A 23701-nucleotide genomic window follows, 5' to 3' on the forward strand; every position below is an offset into this window, starting at 1 on the left:
AGGAAATTTTCTTTTTAAATTGTAATTTAAAAAAATTATGGACTAATTATAAATGAATAAGCATTTTTATTGTATATATTCACTGCTTATGAAAAAGTTGTCAAAAGATGTTTTCTTAAATGCTATCATCCATGTTGAAGCGCTATGTCAGAACTTCTTATTCATCAATCTAGTAAACTCTGCAATAACAAAAATACAAATAGCTGTTAGGTAATAACAAAATACAAAGTTTTATTGCAGAATTTTTTCTATTAAAGTTACATTGCTTCTAATATCCAACGTAATTACATATGATTAATTTACAGTTTGTATCTACGGAATACTTTAATGAAGAATAATATGCATATATACGGATTAATATATATAAAGTACATTGTTATTATACCATGCAGTATTATAAATGTAACATAAATACCCTCGAGTCCGGTTATTTCGTTCATCATGCAAGTTTGTTCACTCCCTTAGGACAACGTTAAATGAACGGTAAGTTCTTGCTAACAAAAAGTAAAATAACAAAATATACCGAACTCCAAAGAAAATTCAAAACGGAAAGTCCCTTTTCAAATGGCAAAATAAAAAGCTCAAACACATCAAACGAATTGAAAACAACTGTCATATTCCTGACTTGGTATAGGCATTTTCTTATGTAGAAAATGGTGGATTAAACCTGGTTTTATAGCTAGCTAAACCTCTCATTTGTATGACAGTCGCATATAATTCCATTATATTGACAAAAATGTGTGAGCAAAACAAACAGAAATAATGGGTAAAAATGTCAAAAATTGGGTACAGCAGTCAATATTGTTAGTAAATAATTTTGTTTTAAACTGTTTAACAATTTCGATGAAGATAGAGTCCAAAAATCCAAAACAAGTAACTTTTGAACACAGAAATATGTGTTGCGATAAAAAACGATGCTTTTGACTAGCTTCAACAACTTTCAACGTAGGAGTCATACAGCTTTAAACATGATAGAAATTACCGGTCAGCATCGTATATATCAGTTATTAGACACGGTAAGTGTCTTTTTCCAACAGTTAGTTTCTTTTTTATATCACTGTTTCCTTGATTGATACAATTGAGGAAAGCAAATTAAAACATGATCGAATTGACTTCGTTTGTACTTTTCTTTATTTACTTAAACCTGTTTACCACGTTTATAAAAAAGGAAAGAATTTTTTCCATACATTTCATGAGTATTCATTTTGTTTTAACATTTGTTATTTTAATTTTTATAACAGGTACATTCCTTCATTATAAAAATTGTAGGCCATAATGAGTTGTTACTAATTTTGCTACCTGTGTACTATGAAATAGAAAGCTGAAGTAGATCCCATTATAAAAATCTTTTCTATTAGTTTTAGCGATTTTTTCAAAGTGTTTTTTTTTAGTATAACATTAAAAAAAAGAAGATTTTTTTCTTCTATGTTTTGACTTCAAGTAAAACTAGAAAAAACATTAAAGAAAAACTGCTACTGTCTATAGTGCATCAGAAATTTGATTTCTAGAACACAATGCATGTCTACCAGGGTGTGCTTACCCTGCTGACCCACTTGATCTTGCCACGATTGAAGATCAAACGATTTTGGTTGTTCTCACTCCTATCGTTGTCTATGAATTGCAACTAATCATCGGTACCCTATCTTAAATTCATATAAAACTGACCTGTATAATCTACTTTACCATCAAAATCAACATCAGCCTCTTTTATCATTTCTCGGAAATCTGCTTCCGACATTTTTTCATCTCCCATCGCGGTCATTACTGTTTTAAGCTCGTGTAGATCTATATAACCATCACCATTTAGGTCGAACATTGAGAAGGCTTCTCGTGTTTCTTGTTCTTCGTTTCGTAGAGGATCATAAAAATGCTTAGCGTAGTACTCCAAAAACTGATTAAACTGAACTTCGCCATAGCCTACAATATGGAAATGGTGCTTTTACAAAATTATAATTCTTATTGCAATACGGTGCTTGTTTGAACTCTCTGCTGAAGGCCGATTTGTGCCGTTGAAATCTTTGCAACTTTCTTTTAGTTATTTAATATTTATTTTTCGTTACTTTTGTCTCGTTTTTTTTTTAACATTATAAAATGTTCAACTCTTTCAAAAATCAATATGATATCTATCTGATACAGCAAATATGAGCAGGTAAACCCCACTTCTACTGGTATAAGTCCTATGATGTTATACGAAACTACCTGCAAGATTTAATCTGTTTTAAATAATAGATAGTTTAAAAAAACGGAAAAAGAACTCTTTATAAGCGTCCAAACGCTTTTCTGGATTTATCTTCACCAGTAACGCCGAAAATTTGAATGCCAAGGATGTTCAAATGTTGGAACAAATTTTTTCAACACATTCAGTCTTCATGGAGAGTTTCCACACGATTTTGAGAAATTATTTAAATTAGTTAATCGTGCAAGACAGAATCTATCAAAAAAATGTATTTTGATAATACTATAAAGTTTATAGCAAGATAACTTATAAAATATAATTGGGACGGTTGTTAAAAGACAATCCTGGCCTGCATGGTAGAATTAATCTTTCCTATTTTTATAGCTGAGGTTAAGTGAAAATACAAACCATCAGTATCGATTGCTTTAAACATTTCCTCTAGTTCTTTTTCTGTCGGATTACAACCTGTATTCCTAACAACTTTAGCGATTTCCTCTCGCGAGAGTGCTCCTGATTTATCAGCATCGAATAATTCAAACGTACTTCTGATATCTGGAACATAAGGAATGCTTAATGAAATAAATTGAATTCATTAACACATGTATTCATATTTCTATTTTATGATCATGGCCGTTACTATTAAAATATACAGTCAACATGTATGGTAAACCATTCTGAAGAGAAGAATCTAACGGGTAGGTTTCAAACTAACATCTAAAGGGGATGCTTCAAACTAACAGTGTTTGTATTAAATCCCGATGATGTCAGGCAATCGCCAATAGTTTCAATTATGTTCATTTAAAGAGATTTTGCCCTTCGTGAAAAAGTATTAACAAAAATACCGAACTCCAAGGTAAATTTAAAAAAGGGGAAGTCTACAAAACCTCGAAAAAAATCAAACGCTCGACCATATCAACCAACAGAAGGCATATTCCCGACTTAGTACAGACATTTTCAGAAGAACATGGCGGGTTACACGTGTTTTTATAGCTAGCTTAACCTACCAAGTGTACGACAGTTGTTTCCAGTAGTCAGCACTTCTGTGTTGACATGACATATCGTTGATGTGGTCATATTTATGACTTAACTGTAACAGTTAAGTCATAAATATGACCATATCAATGATATGTCATGTTGTTCGAATTACTGAAATTATTTTCTACCCCAGGAATATAGTACCTTCAAGTTGGCTGTATTTGGCAAGACTTACAGAATATATGTAAGAGATTACTATATTTTTATTTCTGTAGAATACGTCATCAACCAAGTCAGTAGTACTAAAAGTGCAAACCTATGAACTTTAGTTAAATGAATGTGAATTTGAAGATGACCCTAAACATGCCAATAATATACTTAGCAAGAACACAATATGGACATGCGACCGCGTGTGGAGCCTGTATTTAATGAAAGAAAAGATGGCAGCTATCAAGTACCATAAGGCTAGGGAAGGCATACAACGCCATGGTAAAAATAGGCGGACCACATAGCAAACTAAAGATTGAACAAAACGAACCCTGCCAAAACCGGAAATAAACTTAGTGGTCACGGAATGGCCAACTTAAGTCATATTCTCCTTTCCATACGTATGTCTTATCGTCGAATGTGATTTACTAGTATTACCGATAAACTTGCCCAATCTTTATTTTTGTGCAGTTTTTTTTCAGTTGTTGTTTTGTTTTCTTTTAGTCATTGAGTGTTCTTTCGTCCTTCCTAGCTTAAGACGTTTGATTACCCCGTTGGTATCTTTTCTGTTCCGCTCCACAAAAGTTGACCACAGGAGGTTAAGTCTATTCTATGAAGCCACTTTTGATATATTGCTCCAAATGAATTTAAACGTCTTCGACCTTCAAAACAGTTTGCCTTCGTCGTTGTTAATGAAAGTAATTCAAGTAAAGCATGCAAAATAAATAAAGCGTGTTCAAGATTCACTACTACAGATTCAATACAATAAGTCTCGGGAATATCCCCCTTGTAGACATAGTTTCAGTACTGAAAATTATTACTTTAAATTTTTCCTCGATAGGTCGATAGATGATCATTTCTTGAATGACCTTCATCAGAATGTTTGTGCATCCAAAAATGTATCAGAAAGGCATGGTGATCCCAAAAGGCCGAGGGGGTTGAAAATGAATAGCAAAACCAATCTGAAGTCTACTATGTCTATGGAAAGAGCTGTTAAAGCTTTAGTACGATATTCAACCTTTTAACACTGGACCAAACTATTAACCAACTAGCATGTCGATCGTCAAAAGATTGTAAAAGATGGCAGCTTCATTATTGTATCTTTACAAAAAATAAAGATTGTTTGTTGTCACTCCGAAATTATGTGCTTTACCTTCTCGTTCATGCTCAGGCAGTCTAGACGCCTAAAATAAAAATAAAGAAAGATTTAAAGAACATCATATTTAGCGATACATTTGTGAAATTGTACATTATTTGATTCAAAACGTTCTTTTCGTTTTAAAAAATTATGATTAACAACGATAATGAATGTGTGATGAATTTTAAATATTAATTCATTTTTGTCCAGAACTCCTTTTCAATGTGTTTATACTACACCATGGAGTTTCTATACAATGACAATATATGATTAAGGATATTCGCTTCTAATGTGACATATGTAAATGATAAAAATGATAAAACATGAACAGTAGAGAATCAAATATAAAGTTTCCAACTTGACTGATATGTGACATTAAATAATTTCTTATCAGACTATGCCTTATGGGTAGTAAGATTTTTGCTTGGCATTGTCTTAAATTTGGCGGCGCAACGGGTTGGTAGATAATAAACTTGTTTCATGATTAAAACGATAGATGGAACATGCAAGCAGGATTTTTTACTCTTCAGGGAAACCATTCGAGTTCAGCCTGTTTTAGGTGATAATGCTATTTAATCTTCAATCGTTTTTATTTCTTATTAATTGTCCTTTGGGACCTCCAAACTCTTCTAATCTCATGTCAAATTAAAGACTCGTTGTCAATTTTTAGTTTTAACAACCCATGATAAAAAAAGGCGAAGGAACAAACAACAGTCTTGAAAACACTTCACATAATACTGATTATTAACTAACACGAACCCAACCAAAAACAATTGAACTCCGGAAGTATGAACATTTCCAGCTCTACAAGTGACATCCGCCGGGTTACTTAAAATTCCCTTGATGAATATAGGCAACAGCAGTTTATCTATGTTCAAATTTCATGATTCGACAAAGTAGATACAGATCAAAAGATAACAAACAAAACTGGGAATCGAATGAACTCCAACAAGAAGCGAGGCGGGATGCGTCGAGAAGGTAAACACTGCCTGATATGCAAGAATCACCTGGTATGCAAATCCACATTCAATCAAAATGTCACAATCGGGAATAGGATAAAATGTAAATTTACAGATCAAATGACTTTTCTGGTACCTAAAGTTTCTAGACCACGAAAACATGTCACGATTGAGTTCAGATACAGACACGTCGTATCGGCTGATCAAACCAAAAAGACCGAAGACAGAAAGCCAAACCTAGACAAGGAATCAGATCTATGCATGATGGAGATGCATTCTTTAATTTAAAGTTATATAGAAATTTGATAACAGCAATTTAAATAAAACAATATCCTTAAAACTAATGCAGGTCTAGATCAGTCGTTTTTGCTCATAACTCTGTGAAGTAGCTTTTGTGTAAGGAGCACACCCCTGTCAATGAATTCTGTATATATTAAACATAGACGATATGTAAACCCCATACGATGGGGCAAAGGGTTTGTTTTTTGAGAAATGAGAAGTTGACAATTGGAAATCATCACGTTTGTCATAGATTCTAGTTCTGTATAAATATGGAGGAAGAGATCGAAGTATGAATTGTAGAAAAGAAAGACCCTCTAGTTTCGGACGTATCTTTAATATCAATTTCACTGGGATATATGAGATACATGCACTCACTGAAAATTTGTTTATTGAGTGACAGAACATCGTCAATATATCTGAAAATGGAACTAATTTTGTATCAACAATTCCCATTTTTGTAGAAAAAGATCTGTGTAATGAGACGTTGTAGTCGATCTTCCAACTGAGCATGGGGAGTAGTAATGTAAAGCATAAAAGAAGTATTGACAGTACTGAATCAAAGTACTGAAGTACTGAACATCGGATGACCGCAAGTTCTTGTGGATGGTCACAAGCACTTGTCTCAGAAAACAAAATCATATCTCTATACCAGAAAGTGAGGTTAAGGTACATAGATATATTTTTTTCTGAGACAAGTTCGTGCGTGGATGATGAATAAATGACAGGGAATTCAACCTCACTGTAATAACTATTATATTGTAGTGATACAAATCAGTATACTCTGGTTTGTTGTTATATATTATATTAATATTTGTATATAACAGTTTCATGTACATATAATTTTCATTCATTTGTATATCATTCTATTCTACTATTCTAATTATAGTGCAGTTGCAAGTGCATGATGGACACTCTTCTGTAATAATTCGATTTTTCTAATAGATTGGATTTGAATAGGCATTCATATTTTCCCGCAAAACGTTCTTGAGATATTCTTCCGCATGCGTTAACACAAATTTTCGGTATTCTTGATTTGTTATTGATATATATATTTCTCACGACAAAACATTTTCATATCATTTATCTATGTTCTGAAAAATTATTTTCATGAATATTTATTGATGAAATTGATATCTAACAAGCGATTAGGAATGTTATTTTGCGTTCGGTTATCAGTCAAAAACGAAAGTCACGTGAGTAGAAATGTCTGTGGCAACAATACACCGGAATGCCCTCACGGTCATCCGATGTAAAAATTGTAAATATTGTGATTGAAGATTTTGTAGTAGATTTATAGAACTTTTAAGAATCCACATCTAATTGACACCGCTGATTGCATATACATCATCACAATATTTCCGAATGCCATCTTTAATTGTAGAAAATTGTTGTAAGAACTTGACAGTGATGTTCAGTTGAACATCTTGACGAAACGAATATATATCGTTCTTTGTAAGGATATTTATGACAAGAATAAAAACGGAAGATTTTTATCGTCCTTTTTTATGTTAAAACCCAAGAAAAGAAAGACTGATTTGTGATTTTCATATATCTCCTCCTTCGTGAATGGTATATGTTGGATTTCTAGTTTTGCTGTGAATTCCAATTTCTTCCGTTAGGCAGTTAAAATAAAGCATGATACAATAGTGAATTGGCTTATTATCTTGTCAACCCTATGACATCCCCATTTTCATAAACTATCGGTGTCTGTAAATTCTCCATCCATAAAACTTATCCGAATGTGAAAGTTTCAAATAAAATTCAGGTTCTAACTCCTTTACGTAAAGAATGGGATACTTGTCGTTTTCTTAAAATATCTTACCACATCTAAGACATCTTGCCACATATTTGTTTGCAAAGGTTCATCCATAAATGCGCTGCTTATGTAATACAGTATAGTTTTCATAAATAAAAAAAACGAGAATGTATAAAATGGCACCTGTATTCAATTCATAATCAAAGATTTCTACATTTTTATACATGGATTTTTGAATATTTAGGACTGAGCTTTAATTATGAAGTTTAATCCAGAAATGAGCTCAAGACGTATACAATTTATGAAGTGATATATTCAATTTCTGGTTATTCTCAAACCATAACAAGTGGGCGAAAGTTTGAAATGAAACTAATAAAAGTTTCTCACTCCCTTACATAAATAATGGATACTAGTTTCAATTCTTTTTCATTTTCTCACAAATTTCATACATTTTTTAATTTCAAACACATTGCCATAAAATTATATAAAATGTCTTTCAACTGTGTTTACAATTAGATGATGTATTTTAATATATTAGTTACCAATCAAAGTAACTAGTATTCAATGGTTAAGACCACATAACTATGTACAAAATCAGGAAAGAGGTAAAGCAAGAAATAATTCCTTACCATATTTAGTGACTGAATGTAAACAATGAAAGTATAAGCAATCACAATTTGAAGTTAATATAAGTTGTTTTGATTTCAGACTTCAAACAAATATAAGTTTAGTGTGACTATTGTCATATGGTTCACTACCTTCAGAAAATATTCTATGGTTGTGAAAACAAGTGTTTAAATGTAAAAATGCACGAAAGACAAGAAGCGTACTGAACGGATTGTGTTACATGGGACTTTTAATATACATTAAATATTTCAAATGCTGTGCACAAAATGGAGATCTAAGTCCCCTTTGTCTTAAAAGTAAAACAATGAAGAAAAGACATACAAACGTGTTGGACTGCATGATTTCATACCAGCAAGTTTAATCTTTGAGATGGCATCAGTTTATACGAGCATTCTTTGGTTCTGTATTTTGTTTATCCCTGTTTTTTTGTACTTGTGTTTTTGTTACATATTTTACCGTTACTTAGAATAAAAGGCTTTTTATTGAAAGTCCTTTAAGGGGCATTAGCTGTCAAATTCATATTCACCGATTTGACTCAAATTCTCCTTTTTTGATTTATAACATACTAAAACATATATCCGAATTAAAAAAAGTCTAAAATAAACAATTAACAATGCATGGACTCGATTATATGAATCCGCATTTCGTGTATTTTTGTCTAGACGTCATCTTATTAACGATCGAGATGACCTCCGAAGAATGTTGACGGTCATATAACCCGATATAAACATAAATATAAGTATAAATAGATAACGACCACGTGCAAATGGATCTTTCTAGGTCTGTTTGAATTTATATTGTAGGTTAAAAGTATGTTTATCGTCGTGTTTACCTGTATAAGAATGATTTTTTTTGTGTGGATCGAATCATTCAACCAAATGGTCCATCCTTAATTCACTTTCAATGTTGATATTATTTTCCTTTTAATACGTGACTACATGCGTAACCCATCTCCATCTAAGGGGTTAAATTGAAGGTCACAGGAATACGGATTTAATGAGGTCGAATTATTCACTTGCAAGTGAATAATTCATCACCGATGTTTCTTAGCTTATTTTGACAAAATTGAACCAAACTTGCTGCTAAAAGCGAATTTTTATTTCACTATTTCACTTTCATTGATGATCGAACAAAAAAATTCATATTGTATTTTTTAATATATCTCGTAGCTAATGCCCCTTTAATGTGCATATTGTTAGTCCACTTATCTAAATTACAAGAGGGCTATATCTGAAAAAACTAGTTTAACACTGTCACAAATTCATGTGCTTGTCCCATGTCAGAATACTTGTTAGTGGTTCTCTTTGTCATATGTTGATGCGGTTTTTTTTTCCTTTTGAGTAATTTGATGTTGCAGACAGATTTCCCATAGTTTCTGTAAGTTTTATTTTCTAGATTTTGGCCGAATACATGCTTGACTTAATGTATAGACAATTTTTCTATTGTCGAAAACATCATTTTGATCTCTACATGACTTTAAATTCTATTATTGTGTTGCTGTAACATTAACATCTATACTGCAACTGTGCAACTATTTACGCAGTCAAATTGAATTGACCGTATGTTCATTTGTGAAAACAGTCGCTGACCATATATCGCCTTGTTTATGACGTTGACAATGCGTTTCCTTAGAGTTTTATTTATGAAGTCAATAAAGAATACAGGTTCGCAAAATTTTTACGCTTCAAAATTGGTCCCCTCCCCCCCAACTATTTCATTTGGTAATTTGTAAGAGCTATAGTTTAAAGAGAATATCAATACATTACTCGAAATATAATTTTTTGGTAGTCAGCTCGAAATAAGAAAGAAATGATCGGAAGAGCCTCGCATTCTACCAGTTTCTAAGCCTTTTACAAATACATTTTATATTTTGAGACAATGTATAGTTATTCTATATACATCTCATATCTCAATTTTTAACCGAAAATGTTGACTTGGGTAAAGGCATATAATTATCTGGGCTTTCCCTTTCCGGCAGAAAAGCATAGTAAAATAATAAATCAGACCGTTGGTTTTCTCGTTTTTCTCGTTATAAATTTTGTCATGCCGGGCCGTTTATAGCTTATTATACTGTAAGCTCATTCGCTTGGGTCGTAAGGTTACGTAAAATACAATGTAGTAACTTACATCTATTTCTCTGGTCGGTAGTTGTCTTATCTCCTTATTTTTATGAAGGTGTGTCTGTTTAGCGGGGCGGAATGTTTAAATACTTTACCACGAGTTTGCGTATTTCTTCGCTGTTTATGATCTTGGCCGCTTCAATATACATGTAGAGTAAGCATGTATGGATAAACATTCTGCAGAAAAATTGCAAGCCAAAAAATGGTAAAGGTTGAAAGACACATACTTATTCCTTCCTACTTATCTGAAAATACTAGTTTCTGTAAATGTAAGAGATAAACTCAAATTATATTTAGAAGAAAGTAATTCAGTTCAGTAAAGTGAAATTATTGAAAACTTGAATTAGCGAAGTTTGTAGTTTAAACTAGTTTGACAGCCATAGTGAAATGTATATTAGCGACCACGTTACTTTGATAAATGAATATAATACTTTATAAATTTCATGCGTCCGAAGCGCCTTTCTAGATATACCTTCACCAGGATAAATTTATATCAGTGTTAAAACTTTTAAACAGCCGCAAATGATAAGTTGGCAGTTAAGTTTACCTCATATCTTAACATACATCTAGAAATTGACAATAAGTGTCGGTTGACAACAAACCTTCACGGCAAAAGACATGATTTCAGCTTCGCAGTTGTAAACTTTCCATTTGTATGTAGCAACATTCCAGTAGTTATGGAGTATATATCTCAAAGCTGAAAAGATATTCCAGAGCTAGCATTTTCTAACACGATAAATATCATCTTACAAGGAAGATTCACGTAAACAGTGCTAGTACCAAATCCCGATAATGTCAGTCATGATATCGCCAATAGTTTCTCAGATGATTATTTTAAGAGATTTTTCCCTTAAATAACATTATAGATTTCTGAATAATAACATTACATATGAGATTTGTTTGCTTATATGTCTGTCGAAAAAGTCATTAACCAAGTCAGTAGTACTTGACGTGCAAAAGATAAATTTTAGTTCAATGCACGTGTATTCGAAGATCATGAACCTCACCTGCAAGAGACCCATAATATATTTAACAGATTGAATACATCTAAGATAAACGAAATAAATACTTTGAAAAGTGCAATCAATGCAACAGATATTATTAAGTAAATTTAGATACTGTTGAGTCCGATATTAAAAAAAAACTGTTGTCAATGTGGAAAAAATCAAAATGTAATTAATTTATTCCTTTCAATTGTACTTTGGGACATTCCAACAAATATCATAATAAAGCCAGTTATTTCTTTTCACATTGAATGTCAAATTAAAGATTCGGTTGCAACACCACGGCCAAAAAAGACGAATGGACAAACAACACTTCCCAAATTATAACACTACACTAAATATGGATTCTTGACTAACATGAAACTAACAAAAAGCAATGGAACTGCCGAAGGGTGGGCAGTTCCTGCTCTACAAGTGACACCCGCCGTGTTACTTCTGTTAAAATTTATGATTATAGGCAAAATTAGTTTACCGATGTTGAAATAAATCCATTAAGATACAGATCAATGTAACAAACACAAACAGGGGAATCGCACGAACTTTGAAAGGAGCAAGAACGACTATTCTGGTATCTAAAATTTTAAGACCGCGAAAACATGTCGCTGGTGAGTCCAAAGGTCCGAAATATCGTGAGCCTAAATCCATCAATTGGAAATACAACTTCAAAATACTGATAGATTCAGTCGAGGATTATGCCAGGCAATGGGCTAAACGCGAGAAAAAAGACGTAGATACTCTTTCCGAATGGATTGAGGCTGTGAGGTCGTTGATACAAATCAGAATTAAGAAACTAAATGGGTCTATCAATACCCACGCTACGTCAATTTTTAAAGACCCAAATGTTGCAAAACACTTGTCCTACCTCCATAACAAATATGTTGTTGTCCCCGCAGATAAAGCCCCAAACAACATCGTTTTTGTGTGTAAATATCATTACATAAACTGCTTTATAAATGAATTAGGTATTGACAATTCATTTGGAAACTCAACATATACCCCCACGACACTTACCAAAGAGGAAATCCTGGATAATCATAGGTCTGTTCTATGTTCCTTTGGAATTTCAACCAAAGATGAAGATCTGGATCTTCCATCACTGTATTGGATACCTAAACTACATAAGTGTCCTTTACAAACAATGGTATATTGATGGGTCTTCCAAGTGCTCCACGAAACCTCTTTCTAAATTATTAACATCTATTTTATCAGCAATCAAAGCCGGGCTCCAAAGTTATTGTGAAACTGCCTATTCTAGAGGTGGCGTGAATCAGATGTTGATACTAAAAAATTCCAAAGATCTTTTAGAGTACATACAATCGAAGAATATCCCATCTTGCAATAGTATTAAAACATTTGACTTTTCTACACTTTGCACAAGTATTCCCCATTCCAAACTTAAAGACAAATTGAAAGAGTTGGTATTACTTTGTTTCATTAAAAAGAATGGCGAACGTAGATACAAGTATCTTGTCTTGGGGAGGGATAAATCCTACTTTGTAAAGAATCACTCTGATTCAAACAAAAAATTCTCTGAAACTGACATTATCAAGATGCTTGATTTCTTCATTGACAACATATTTGTTCCGTTTGGAGGACGTATTTTTCAACAGACTGTCGGAATTCCAATGGAAACCAATTGTGCCCCTCTTCTTGCCGACTTGTTTCTTTATTATTATGAGGCCGACTTCATACAGGAACTTCTAAGGAAGAAAGATAAGAAGTTAGCAATATCCTTTAACTTTACGTTCCGCTATATAGATGATGTTCTCTCAATAAATAATACAAAATTTGGTGACTATGTTGAACGAATCTATCCCATCGAACTAGAGATAAAGGATACTACAGATACAGTTAAGTCTGCCTCATATCTTGACTTACATCTAGAAATTGACAATGAGGGTCGGTTGAAAACAAAACTTTACGACAAAAGAGATGATTTCAGCTTCCCAATTGTGAACTTTCCATTTCTATGTAGCAACATTCCAGCAGCGCCTGCATACGGAGTATATATCTCCCAGTTGATACGATATTCCCGGGCTTGTATTTCCTATCATGATTTCCTTGATAGAGGATTGCTGCTCACAAGGAAGCTATTAAACCAAGAGTTCCAAATGGTGAAGTTGAAATCATCCCTTCGTAAATTTTACGGACGCCATCACGAGTTGGTTGACCGTTATGGAATAACCGTTTCACAGATGATATCAGATATGTTCCTTATGTCGTAACTTCAATACCCTCCCCTTTTCACGAATGTGACCTACCGAATTAGACTATTTACCGAATTTGTAATAACATAAGCAACACGACGGGTGCCACATGTGGAGCAGGATCTGCTTACCATTCCGGAGCACCTGAGATCACCCCAGTTTTTGGTGGGGTTCGTGTTGCTTAGTCTTTAGTTTTCTATGTTGTGTCATCTGTACTATTATTTGTCTGTTTGTCTTTTTATTTTTGGCCTTGGCGTTGTCAGTTTGTTTTCGATCTGTGAGTTTGACTGTCCCTCTGGTATCTTTCGTCCCTCTTGAGACACAGACACCTCATATCAGTCAACTAATTTGTGATGGTTACCGTACAACTTGTGTAGTGTCTATATCAGTCGTTTTCCTCATAACTCTGTAGGAGCAGTTTTTGTGTAAGGAGCATATCCATGTTCATTAAGTCCGTATAGTGTTAACATGCGCGAGCGTAACGATTAACTAAGATATGTTAACGCCAAATGATATCACACATTTATCATGGATTCTAGTTTGAAGTCGCCCATCTGTGTCAATATGACGGAAAAGATCAAGGTATGAAGCAGACCTTCTAGTATCGATAATCTCCTTAATCTATAGTTCATTTGGATATATGAGATACAGGCACTCATTGAAATTTTGGTAATTGAGTGACAGGACATTATCAATATATCTGAAAGTGAAAATTAAAGAACTTTGCAAAATGATTTTTCTTTTTGTACTTGAAATATTCTGGGTGAATTCTGCTTCTTATGAATGCAAAAACAAGTCGGTCGTTAAAGGTGCACAATAAGAATCTATTTGAATACTGACTTTCTGTTTAAATATAAATCCAACAAACTATAATAAAATATGTTGTCGATCAAGAAGTCCAACGTTTTAATGATATCATCTTCGTTGTATTTTTTGTAGAGATGAGTGTACGATTCCCATTTGGTTAGAAAGAGGTCTTTGGATCTTTCAATTGAGCATGGAAAATAGTTATGTAAAGCGTAGAAAAAAATCAAAAGTTTTGATATATCTTCAAAATAATAAATATTCTAATTAAAGATTTTGGTGTAGATCTTTAGACTTTTTAAGAATGCATATCTGATTGACACCGCTGGTTGAATATACCTTCATCTTTAACTTAAGAAAAAATGGTGGTAAGAACTTCAGAAAAAATGTTTTGTCGAGCATCTTAGCGACGTGGCTATATATATATATATATCGTTCTTTATAAAGATTTTTGTGAAGTTTATTTATCCAGAATAAAGACGGAAGATGTTCATTGTCCTTTCTAATGTCAATATCAAAGGAGAGAAGGAAGTATTTGTGATTTTCTAAAAACTCCTCTTTCGTGAATGATGTAGGGGTATATGTGGGATTCCTAGTTTGGCTGTGAGTTCCAAGTTCTTTAGTTATACGTTCTAAAATAAAATATAATACAGAAGCAGATTGGTAAATTTATCTTGTCAATCCCTAAGACATCACCATTTTCATAAACCATAGGTGTTTGTAAATTTTCTAATCCTAAGATTTGGAGCAAAATTTATAGTTCCAAATGAAATTCAGGTTCTTACACTTTAACGTAAAGTATTTGATACTTGTCTTGACAAAATATCTTATACGTATTTGACTTTAAGACATCTTTCCATACATGTATCCATAAATTCCTTTCATATATAATTCAGTATATTCTATGAATAAAAAAATATATGTACATGTATTAGATTAATATCAAAGCATCTGGCATTTAATTGATTAAATCATCGGTTTCTACATATTTATACATCCTTGGATTTAAGATTTTTAAGTCTTAGCGTTCCTGATTAAGTTTAATTCAGAAGAGCTCCTGGGTCGCACAAAATTAATAAAATGTTATTTCAATTTCTGTTAATTTCAAACCATTATATGACGTGATCGAATGTAAAAGTTTGAAATGAAACTAAGAAAATTTGTTACTCCTTTACATAAAGTATTGGATACGAATTTCAATTCTTTTCCATTTTCCGACAAATTTCATATATATTTGATTTTCAGACACATTGCGTTAAAATTATTTAAAATGTCCTTCAATTGTCAAACAATGAGTGTTGATAATTTGATAATGAATATAAGTGTTACAGTACTAGTTACCAATCAAAGCAACTAAGATTCAATGGTTAAGGCAATGCGGCACCAAATGCATGCGTACAGTGACTTTTTTAAACAATGAAAGTATTATGACTTACAATTTGAAGTTAATAAATTTAGCTAATGTTTTGATTTCGACCTTCAAACAAATGTAAGTTTAGTGTGACTTTAATCACTCATATGGTTCACTACGTTTCAGAAAATATTCTATTGTTATGAATAAATATTTAAATGTAAAATACACGAAAGACTAGAAGAGTACTGAACGGATTGTGTTCCACATAATCTTAATATTTATAAATGCTTTGCACACAATGTAGATCTAACTCCTCTTTATTGTGATAGTAAAGCAGTAAAGAAAAGACATACAAACCAGTTGGACCACAGGGGCTTGTTTAGTGGTCATATATAGGATAGCGACCGCTATTGACAGTAAATCCTCATCTTACCCACTAAACAAGACCCTGTGGTTGGACAGTAGTATGATTTTATATCAGCAGGTTCAATCTTTGAGCTGGCATTCGGTTACTACGAGCATTCTTTGGTTCAGTAATTTGTTTGCGATTGTTTGATTTGTTCTTGTGTTTTTGATACATATTTTACCGTTACTTTAATATAAAATGCTCTATCTAATTGTGTGTCCTTTAATCTCCCTATTGTAGTCCACTGATCGAGATTAAAAGAGGACGATATCTCATTAAACACTTTTAACACTGTCGCATATTCATTTGTCTGTCCCAAGTCAGAATACTTGTTCGTGTTTGTCTTAGTATATCTTGATGCGTTTTCTATCCTCATGGGGACTTTGACGTTAAAGGCAGATCTTCCATAGTCTCTGTTCTTTTTTTTCCCCACTAATTTCTAGACTTTCGGCGAATTAGAGCTTCACAAAATGTATAAACACTTGTCTTTTGTTTAAGACCACATGTTGATCTCTAGATGACTTTTTATTAAGTTGTTAGGTTGCTGTCACATTAACATTTACCTCATCTCGCCCTGTTTAAACCAAAGTGTTGACTGGGGTAACCGTATAGAAATATGTTCACCTGGATGTTTCCACTTCCGACAGTAAAACGTACTAAAATAATAAATCAGGCCGTTGGTTTTCTGTTTTAATTGTCAAGTTGGGACCTTTTATAGCTTATTATACGGTTATATGGGTTTTGCTCATTGTTAAAGGTGGTGAGATAACCTATAATAGTTGCTTACATCAACGTCCTTTGGTCCTCTGGTCGATAGTTGTCTCATTGGCAACACATCTCGTTATTTTTATAAAGGGGGTGCCTGTTTGGCTGCGCGGGATGTATAAATACTCAACCACGTGTTTGCGTGTTTCTTCACTGTTCATTATGTTGCTGTGTGAAATTTATTCATAGAAGTAGTGTGGTCGATCTATTAACTCATCAAAGTTGTCCGAATTATAATTTGGTATTCCATACAAGCTTATCAGTGACGCCCGAATCAAACAGCGGATAGGCCAAGTCAAATACAAAGCTGAAGAGAATTGAAATATTAAACAGCAAATTTACAGAAAATGACCGTGATATTTCTTGTCAGCACAAAAGTGCTGATTACTTGGTTTGTGTCATCAACCCAGTTGTAGTAAACTCATCAATGAAACCAGAGTGTAAAATATATTAGACTGTATTAAAAACAGAAGGCACTAAAAAGTACGATTTTAATACCATCATAGTTTAATAAGCTGGTTTGTAGTAGCTTCGAGTATGTTTTATATAATACATGTATATTATATTTAGTTGTGTTTTTTTTTACTTGCAAAAGGGCAATTTTGAGTTAAATGCTTTTTAATCTAGTCATTCTTATTATGGAGATTTATTTTTTAGTTTTGATATTCCAAAGATTGAGATAATCAAGTTTAATTCCGCCATGTACAAACTAAGGAACTTTGTCAATAGTTTCCATTGTTTTACTGTTTTTACTCAGTTGGGGATTTGGTGTCAATATTTGATCTCAGGTATAATTCACTTGTCCTAGACTGGTTTCAATTAAGAGCTCGACATGTCATATGGCCTTTTGCCTGTAATTGAATGTTGTATTATTTGTTTGTTTAAATCTGTTGTAAGGTTGCTTTCTCATGAAGATACCATTATTTATCATTCTATTAATACCAATAATGTCTATATCTTAAATCCAAATTGGATTTGGTTTCAATGATGAAAAAAATAATTTAGATACTAGAGTTGCATGCATGTTTTTATTCTAATGTAATACTTGACAGCGCAGATCAATCTATTCTTTCTTTGTGCGAGCGACAGAAAATCCTTCACACAATTGACGGTGCACTAATTCACCATCTTAGAAATGTTCCATTCTACTTGGCACACATCATTTTCAGAAACTCTGAAAACAGAATATATGAAATAATTTCAGAAATAAAAATTACATAACAGGGATTCCCTCTATTAAAAGTTGGCACGTAGAGAGAGAGAGAGAGAGAGAGAGAGAGAGAGAGAGAGAGAGAGAGAGAGAGAGAGAGAGAGAGAGAGAGAGAGAGAGAGAGAGATACTGTCGGATTTATAGAGAGAAACATTCATAATCATGACCAACACGACGGGTGCCACATGTAGAGCAGGATCTGCTTACCCTTCCGGAGCACCATCGTGTTGCTCAGTATTTACTTTCGTTTTCTATGTGGTGTTTTATGTACAGTTGTTTGTCTGTTGGTCATTTTTTTGCCATGGCGTTGTCAGTTTATTTTCGACTTATGAGTTTGAATGTCCCTTTGGTATCTTTCGCCTCTCTTAATTGTTATATTTCTGAAGTGTGAGAACACATTTATTAATAGCAAGTCTTTTAATGCTAGATGAATTAAATCTCTGCTACATATGATCTATTACTTTATTATATTTACCGTCATAGTTTAGTCTATTATCACCGTCAATATCGAAGTCTTTCATAACCTGTTTGACCTCAGACTCTGACAATGAATCATCACCTATATCTTTTAAAATACGAATTAATTCTTCTAATTCAATATATCCATTACCATCCTTGTCGAAAACGTTGAAGGCATGTTGTAGTTCGGCCTCCTCGTCGGGATGTTGGTCGATGAAAGATGTGGCATAATATGTTGTAAACTCATCTATATCAATATTACCAGACCCTGCAATAAGTAGGTTCTTCGTGTGTATTCTGTTTTATATCCAAAACCACTACATTTTTGTTTTGTATTTGTATTTTGTTATTTTTAATCAGTTATTATAATACCATGTTAATTGCCTTTGGTTTTTTATGTTATTGCCATTACTTCTCATATGTTATTGCCATTACTTCTCATATGTTATTGCCATTACTTCTCATATGTTATTGCCATTACTTCTCATATGTTATTGCCATTACTTCTCAAAGGTGTTTATGTCTGAAACTGATATCCAGATTTTCATATTTCCAGCTTTTATTTAAAGGACAACATTGTGGCAAATAAAATTGTTGTAAATATGTGTATGTAAATAACCAGGCTAATCTTATTTTATTTAACGTTCTAATCTAGATAGGGTTATGTTTATGTTTTACTAACATGATGAATAAAAGGGGATGTATAAGTTCGCCAATGGATAGCAATCTAACCAACACAAATAACCAAATGACAACTAGAGGTCAAAAATCACCTTTCGGCAATAGCTAAAAGAGCTTATCAAAGTTAAAGTGTTTTGAGGCATATTCGGTAATAATTTTTATATGAATATTCAAGGATAACCAAGAGTTTAAAGTGGTTAAGGATGTACTTAGGTGAAAAATTTATATTATAAGTCAGAAGAGCATTAGTTAAGGAACAAAACAAGCTAAAAATATTGATAGGTTATGGAGCTCCTTTTCGAGATATTTAATTTTTTTTAAATTGCGGGAAAAGGCTGACTCGGACTTTTACCTTATATTAGCGTTGGTATTATTAGGGTATTAAATCGAAAGAAAAGAAATCTAGACTCTGCTTAAATTTTGGTAAATGACCTGTTATGAGCTATTGAAGTCTTATATGAAAAGAAAAATGAGTGTTATGGGGCAAAATATTTTACCCTGTATCGTAGGGAAAAAAACAAGGAGTCCAAACATTTGATGGTTTTTGTATTTGTTCACATCTTAGGGTTACAGAAGAAACTCGTCAATGTATTTTGACAAGATTAACACGCAGGTATCTCTAGAGGGGCAGGATCTCCTAACTGACCCTTCCGAGGCACATGATATCACCCTCCAGTGTTTGGTTGTATTCTTGTTGCTCAGTCGTGAGGTTTCGATAAGTGTTTTTCGAAATTGTTTATCTTTTCGTCGTCTTTTCGGTGTTTTATTTTGCCATGGCGTTGTCATGTTCTCTTTGACTTGTGAGCTTTTAATGTCCCCTTGGTATCCTCCGCCTCATATAATCGATAGTTCGATACATTGGATGCACCATTAGAGTGTATATAATGCCTTTTCTGTATTTGTCGATTATTTTACTGCATGTTGGTTATACTTATATACCTTATAGACATATCTCCACCCATTAATATATGAAGATATTGAGATAAAAACCCATTAAATTTGTATGTAAAAGATAATTACCATCTTTGTCAACTTCAGCAAACATTTGTTTTAATTCTTCTTCCGTTGGATTTTCTCCTAGTCCACGTACAATTTTAGCAAGTTCGTCTAAACTAACCTTTCCAGATTTATCGACATCAAATAGATTGAAAAGTTCTTTAATCTCTGAAAAAATATTTTTATATATTTTTTTGAAAACTCGTGTTTTATAGCATATGTCTAAAGCTAACTCTGTTCAATGCGTTTATTTTAGACTTTCATGATCTTTATTTCAAAACGTTTTATGAGTTAGTTTAACGTTTGATACTAAATATCAAATGTGAAGTGCATGTCAATATCGATATGTATATGTTAAATACGACAACAACAAATTACAAACATAGTTTGAACAAGGTATTAGTAAGTCTTCAATAAAATTGTGAATTCAAACGGGGAATGCGTCAAATAGACAACAACCCGACCAAAGAGCAGAAAACAGCCCAAGGCCACCAATGGGTCTTTAATACAGCGAGAAAATCTCGCACCCGGAGGGGGCTTCAGCTGGCCCCTTAACAATAATGTAAACTAGTTCAGCGAAAATGGACGTCACATTAAACTCCGAAACATATAAATGAACAAAAATTAAAAAAAAAACATACAAGACTAACAAAGGCCAGAGGTTCCTGAATTGGGACAGGTGCAAAAATGCGGCGGGGTTTGCGTTTTGTTTTGTGAGATCTCAACACTCCCCCTATACCTCTAGTCGTATATTTACAAAAAGTTTGGATTGAAGTGTTATGAAAAGAAATAATCTGTTTAACAGCCGATTGTTTAATAAATATTCTTGATCACAAATAGCAGCTTCAGAATAAAGTATTTCAAAATGGATCATACTTGAAAAATTGTCTTTTGTATTGTTTCACATTTTATCTTTCAGGGGCCTTTATAACTTAGTATACAGTATGGGTTTTGCTCATTGTTGGAGGTCGTATGGTGATCGTAGTTTCTTACGCCCACGTCATTTGGTCTTGTGGATAAGTGTCTCATTGGCAATCATACCACATCTTCTTATTTTTTTAATGATTCTTAAATTCTTACTGCTTAAAAAGGTTTTCTTTCTTGAATTATTCAACTTATCATGCCTGGCCTTTATAGCTTACTATAAGGTCTGTATTTTGATCATGGTTGACGTTTGTACAGTGCCCTACACAATGTATTTGTTAACATCTATGTCATTTGAACTCTGTATAGTTGTCTTATGTACAATCATAACACATCCCCTTATTTTTTATAACCAATCCATTTGTCACATCCTTTCAACTGACAAAACGTCCGACCGGAATGTGGACGTTAATTCCGTTTAGGGTGAGTGCCACGATCTCTTGCATTTAAAAAACCCTTGCAGCAACTAAGGGTTTCGTATAGATGGTTTGTCGTTATGCATGCTATATTTGCTACTGGACGTTTAACAAGTAACAAATAGCAATCTGCCGAAGGACTTATCAAACAGCTTTATAAATGTAAATTTCATTAATTTTTTACTCATTAAGTTATGTAAACAACGAGGAATGGAATTATTGACAATTAATCCCTAGACATTGTGCTAAGAGGGATAAACACATGTAATAGTGTATTGAAAAATAGTATAATTGAAAAGACATCAATTTAGTTCATCATTACATTTAAGTTGTTAAACATTAAGGACTGCATGTACAAACTATTAATACTAGGTTGGTATTGGTATTGGTATTTTTCTATTGTACATTTATACTTGAATACATGCATTACCTTCCTTTCGTTCTTCGGAAAGTCTGTCTGCCTGTGGAGAACAAAATAAAGAAGATATTGATAATATTGAAAATGCAGTGAGTCTGTAATAAATAAACGTTACATTAAAATAGATACAAAATTGTAGAATAATTACTGCCCATTTAGTCATTGTCCAAATCATATTTTCATTTCAAAATGTTTTTTCGTAAATGTTATGAGTATTCGATGGTCATTGACTCAATATACAAATGAGTCAGATATCTACGCAGTATTGTTAAGTTCTTATATGTGTAACTTTTTCAATTACAGTCAATACTAAATTTTGAAAATTGTACACATTTGAAAAAGGTAGCAAAACAACAATTTGGAAACACTACAGTCAAACAGTTTAAAGTTATCTCTGGTTTTAGGTCACACAGTTCAGTACGTAATCATTAAGAACATGGCCAACTGATCCTGAATTTATTTCACATTAGGGCCATTTTTAAAGCGTTATTCATATTAACATACAATATTTTCAGTATCATAGCTTCATATATACTGTGTATTTTGAGGTGGTAGCATTATTGTAGCAAATAATTCTAATCAAATTGGCGCTAGTGGCCGTCCGTAACATGCAATGAGGTACAAGATTTTACTCCGTGTTTCAGCCCTCACTATGACTGTGTAATAAAGAACAATGATAAAAGCGCTGTTCCTTTTCTTTGCGTTTTGTCGAGTGCATGTAGAAATTATTATCAAACGAAATCCATTCTTTTCCAATGTCGTATTTTTCAATACTGTTATTTTGAGATGAACAACAGCAATAAAAGCGCAGTTCCTTTGCTATTGTTTTCTTTTTGTAGTTATTTGTGTCCTGATTTGATACACGATATTCTTTCTTTTCAGAATGTTACCAATTTTAAAATGCTTAGCGATAAACTTGTACTACAATTTGAGTCATTATCCAAATTATGAATATGGAGTGAATTCTTGACTAGAAATCAAAATTCTGAATGACAGGATAATGATAAGGCGTTTTGCCTGATATTTCCTCAAATACCTGCAGCACAAAGGTGGCTGTACACGAATGTAAATCGTTATATAGTCAACATATATTTCAATACAGGCCAGTTAAAAATTGTTTTAAAATAAATAAACAAGTTTGTATTACGATTTTATCTTACCATATTACAGTTCTTCTAGATCAAGTCGAGAATATTTGTGTTTGTTTTTAATTCAAACAAAGTAAAAATTACCTAAACAATTAATGACTGAACCTTGGCGCCCTTACGCTTTACTGCCTGGGTAAGTACAAACAAGTTGATTTATTTTTCTTAAATTGCGAATGAATATTTCTAAATTATGTTTTTTTTTCTGCAAAGTAACGCACAACATTTAAGCGAACCTATTGTAATGCTTACAAAATTCCCCTAGATAATATAATAAAATATGTCTTAAAACATGTGGTGCGTTCACAGCGCTTTACTGGATTCACTCAGTTTTAACCAGGAACACTCGAAACTAAAAATTTGAAAGCCAGGAATTTATAAATAAGTGAGGAGCTATAACATGACAAAATGAAACATAAAAAGAATAGCCAAATTCATATATGGTCAACTTTGATTGATTGACTGACTTGGACCTAAGTTTCTAAATAATATTGTAAGGGACCTGGGGTAAGTTTTAAATAAATATATTAACGCCGCTATGGATCAATTGTTTGTCTGTAACAGAGAAATATCTGCCCAGTCACAGAACAACTGCCCATCCACAGAACAACTGCCCAATCGTATAATCTTAATCTTGCAGATTTTTAGTGCACCAGCACTCAGGTGATCATC

General features: G+C 32.9%; 2 protein-coding genes across 3 annotated transcripts; both read right to left on the minus strand.

The window, feature by feature from the left end:
• Positions 1-46: 46 nt before the first annotated feature.
• On the minus strand, positions 47-8274 carry LOC127738151 (calmodulin-like). The gene is made up of 5 exons (XM_052249292.1): positions 8123-8274; positions 4512-4542; positions 2585-2728; positions 1666-1917; positions 47-179 (listed from the first exon to the last, which is right to left on the minus strand). The coding sequence occupies exons 1-5, from the start codon at positions 8123-8125 to the stop codon at positions 148-150; spliced, it is 462 nt and encodes a 153-aa protein (XP_052105252.1). The 5' UTR covers positions 8126-8274; the 3' UTR covers positions 47-147.
• Positions 8275-17789: 9515 nt separating this feature from the next.
• LOC127738153 (uncharacterized) lies at positions 17790-23166 on the minus strand. Of its 2 annotated transcripts, none has more exons than XM_052249295.1 (5): positions 23045-23166; positions 21897-21927; positions 20151-20294; positions 18601-18717; positions 17790-17954 (listed from the first exon to the last, which is right to left on the minus strand). In XM_052249295.1, the coding sequence occupies exons 1-5, from the start codon at positions 23045-23047 to the stop codon at positions 17926-17928; spliced, it is 324 nt and encodes a 107-aa protein (XP_052105255.1). In that variant the 5' UTR covers positions 23048-23166; the 3' UTR covers positions 17790-17925. The 2 variants fall into 2 exon arrangements, with proteins under 2 accessions (XP_052105255.1, XP_052105254.1); XM_052249294.1 differs by having other exon boundaries at positions 18466-18717.
• Between the last annotated feature and the right edge of the window lie 535 nt (positions 23167-23701).

Source organism: Mytilus californianus, unplaced genomic scaffold (assembly GCF_021869535.1).
Source record: "Mytilus californianus isolate M0D057914Y unplaced genomic scaffold, xbMytCali1.0.p SCAF_4, whole genome shotgun sequence".
NCBI classification, from domain to species: domain Eukaryota; kingdom Metazoa; phylum Mollusca; class Bivalvia; order Mytilida; family Mytilidae; genus Mytilus; species Mytilus californianus.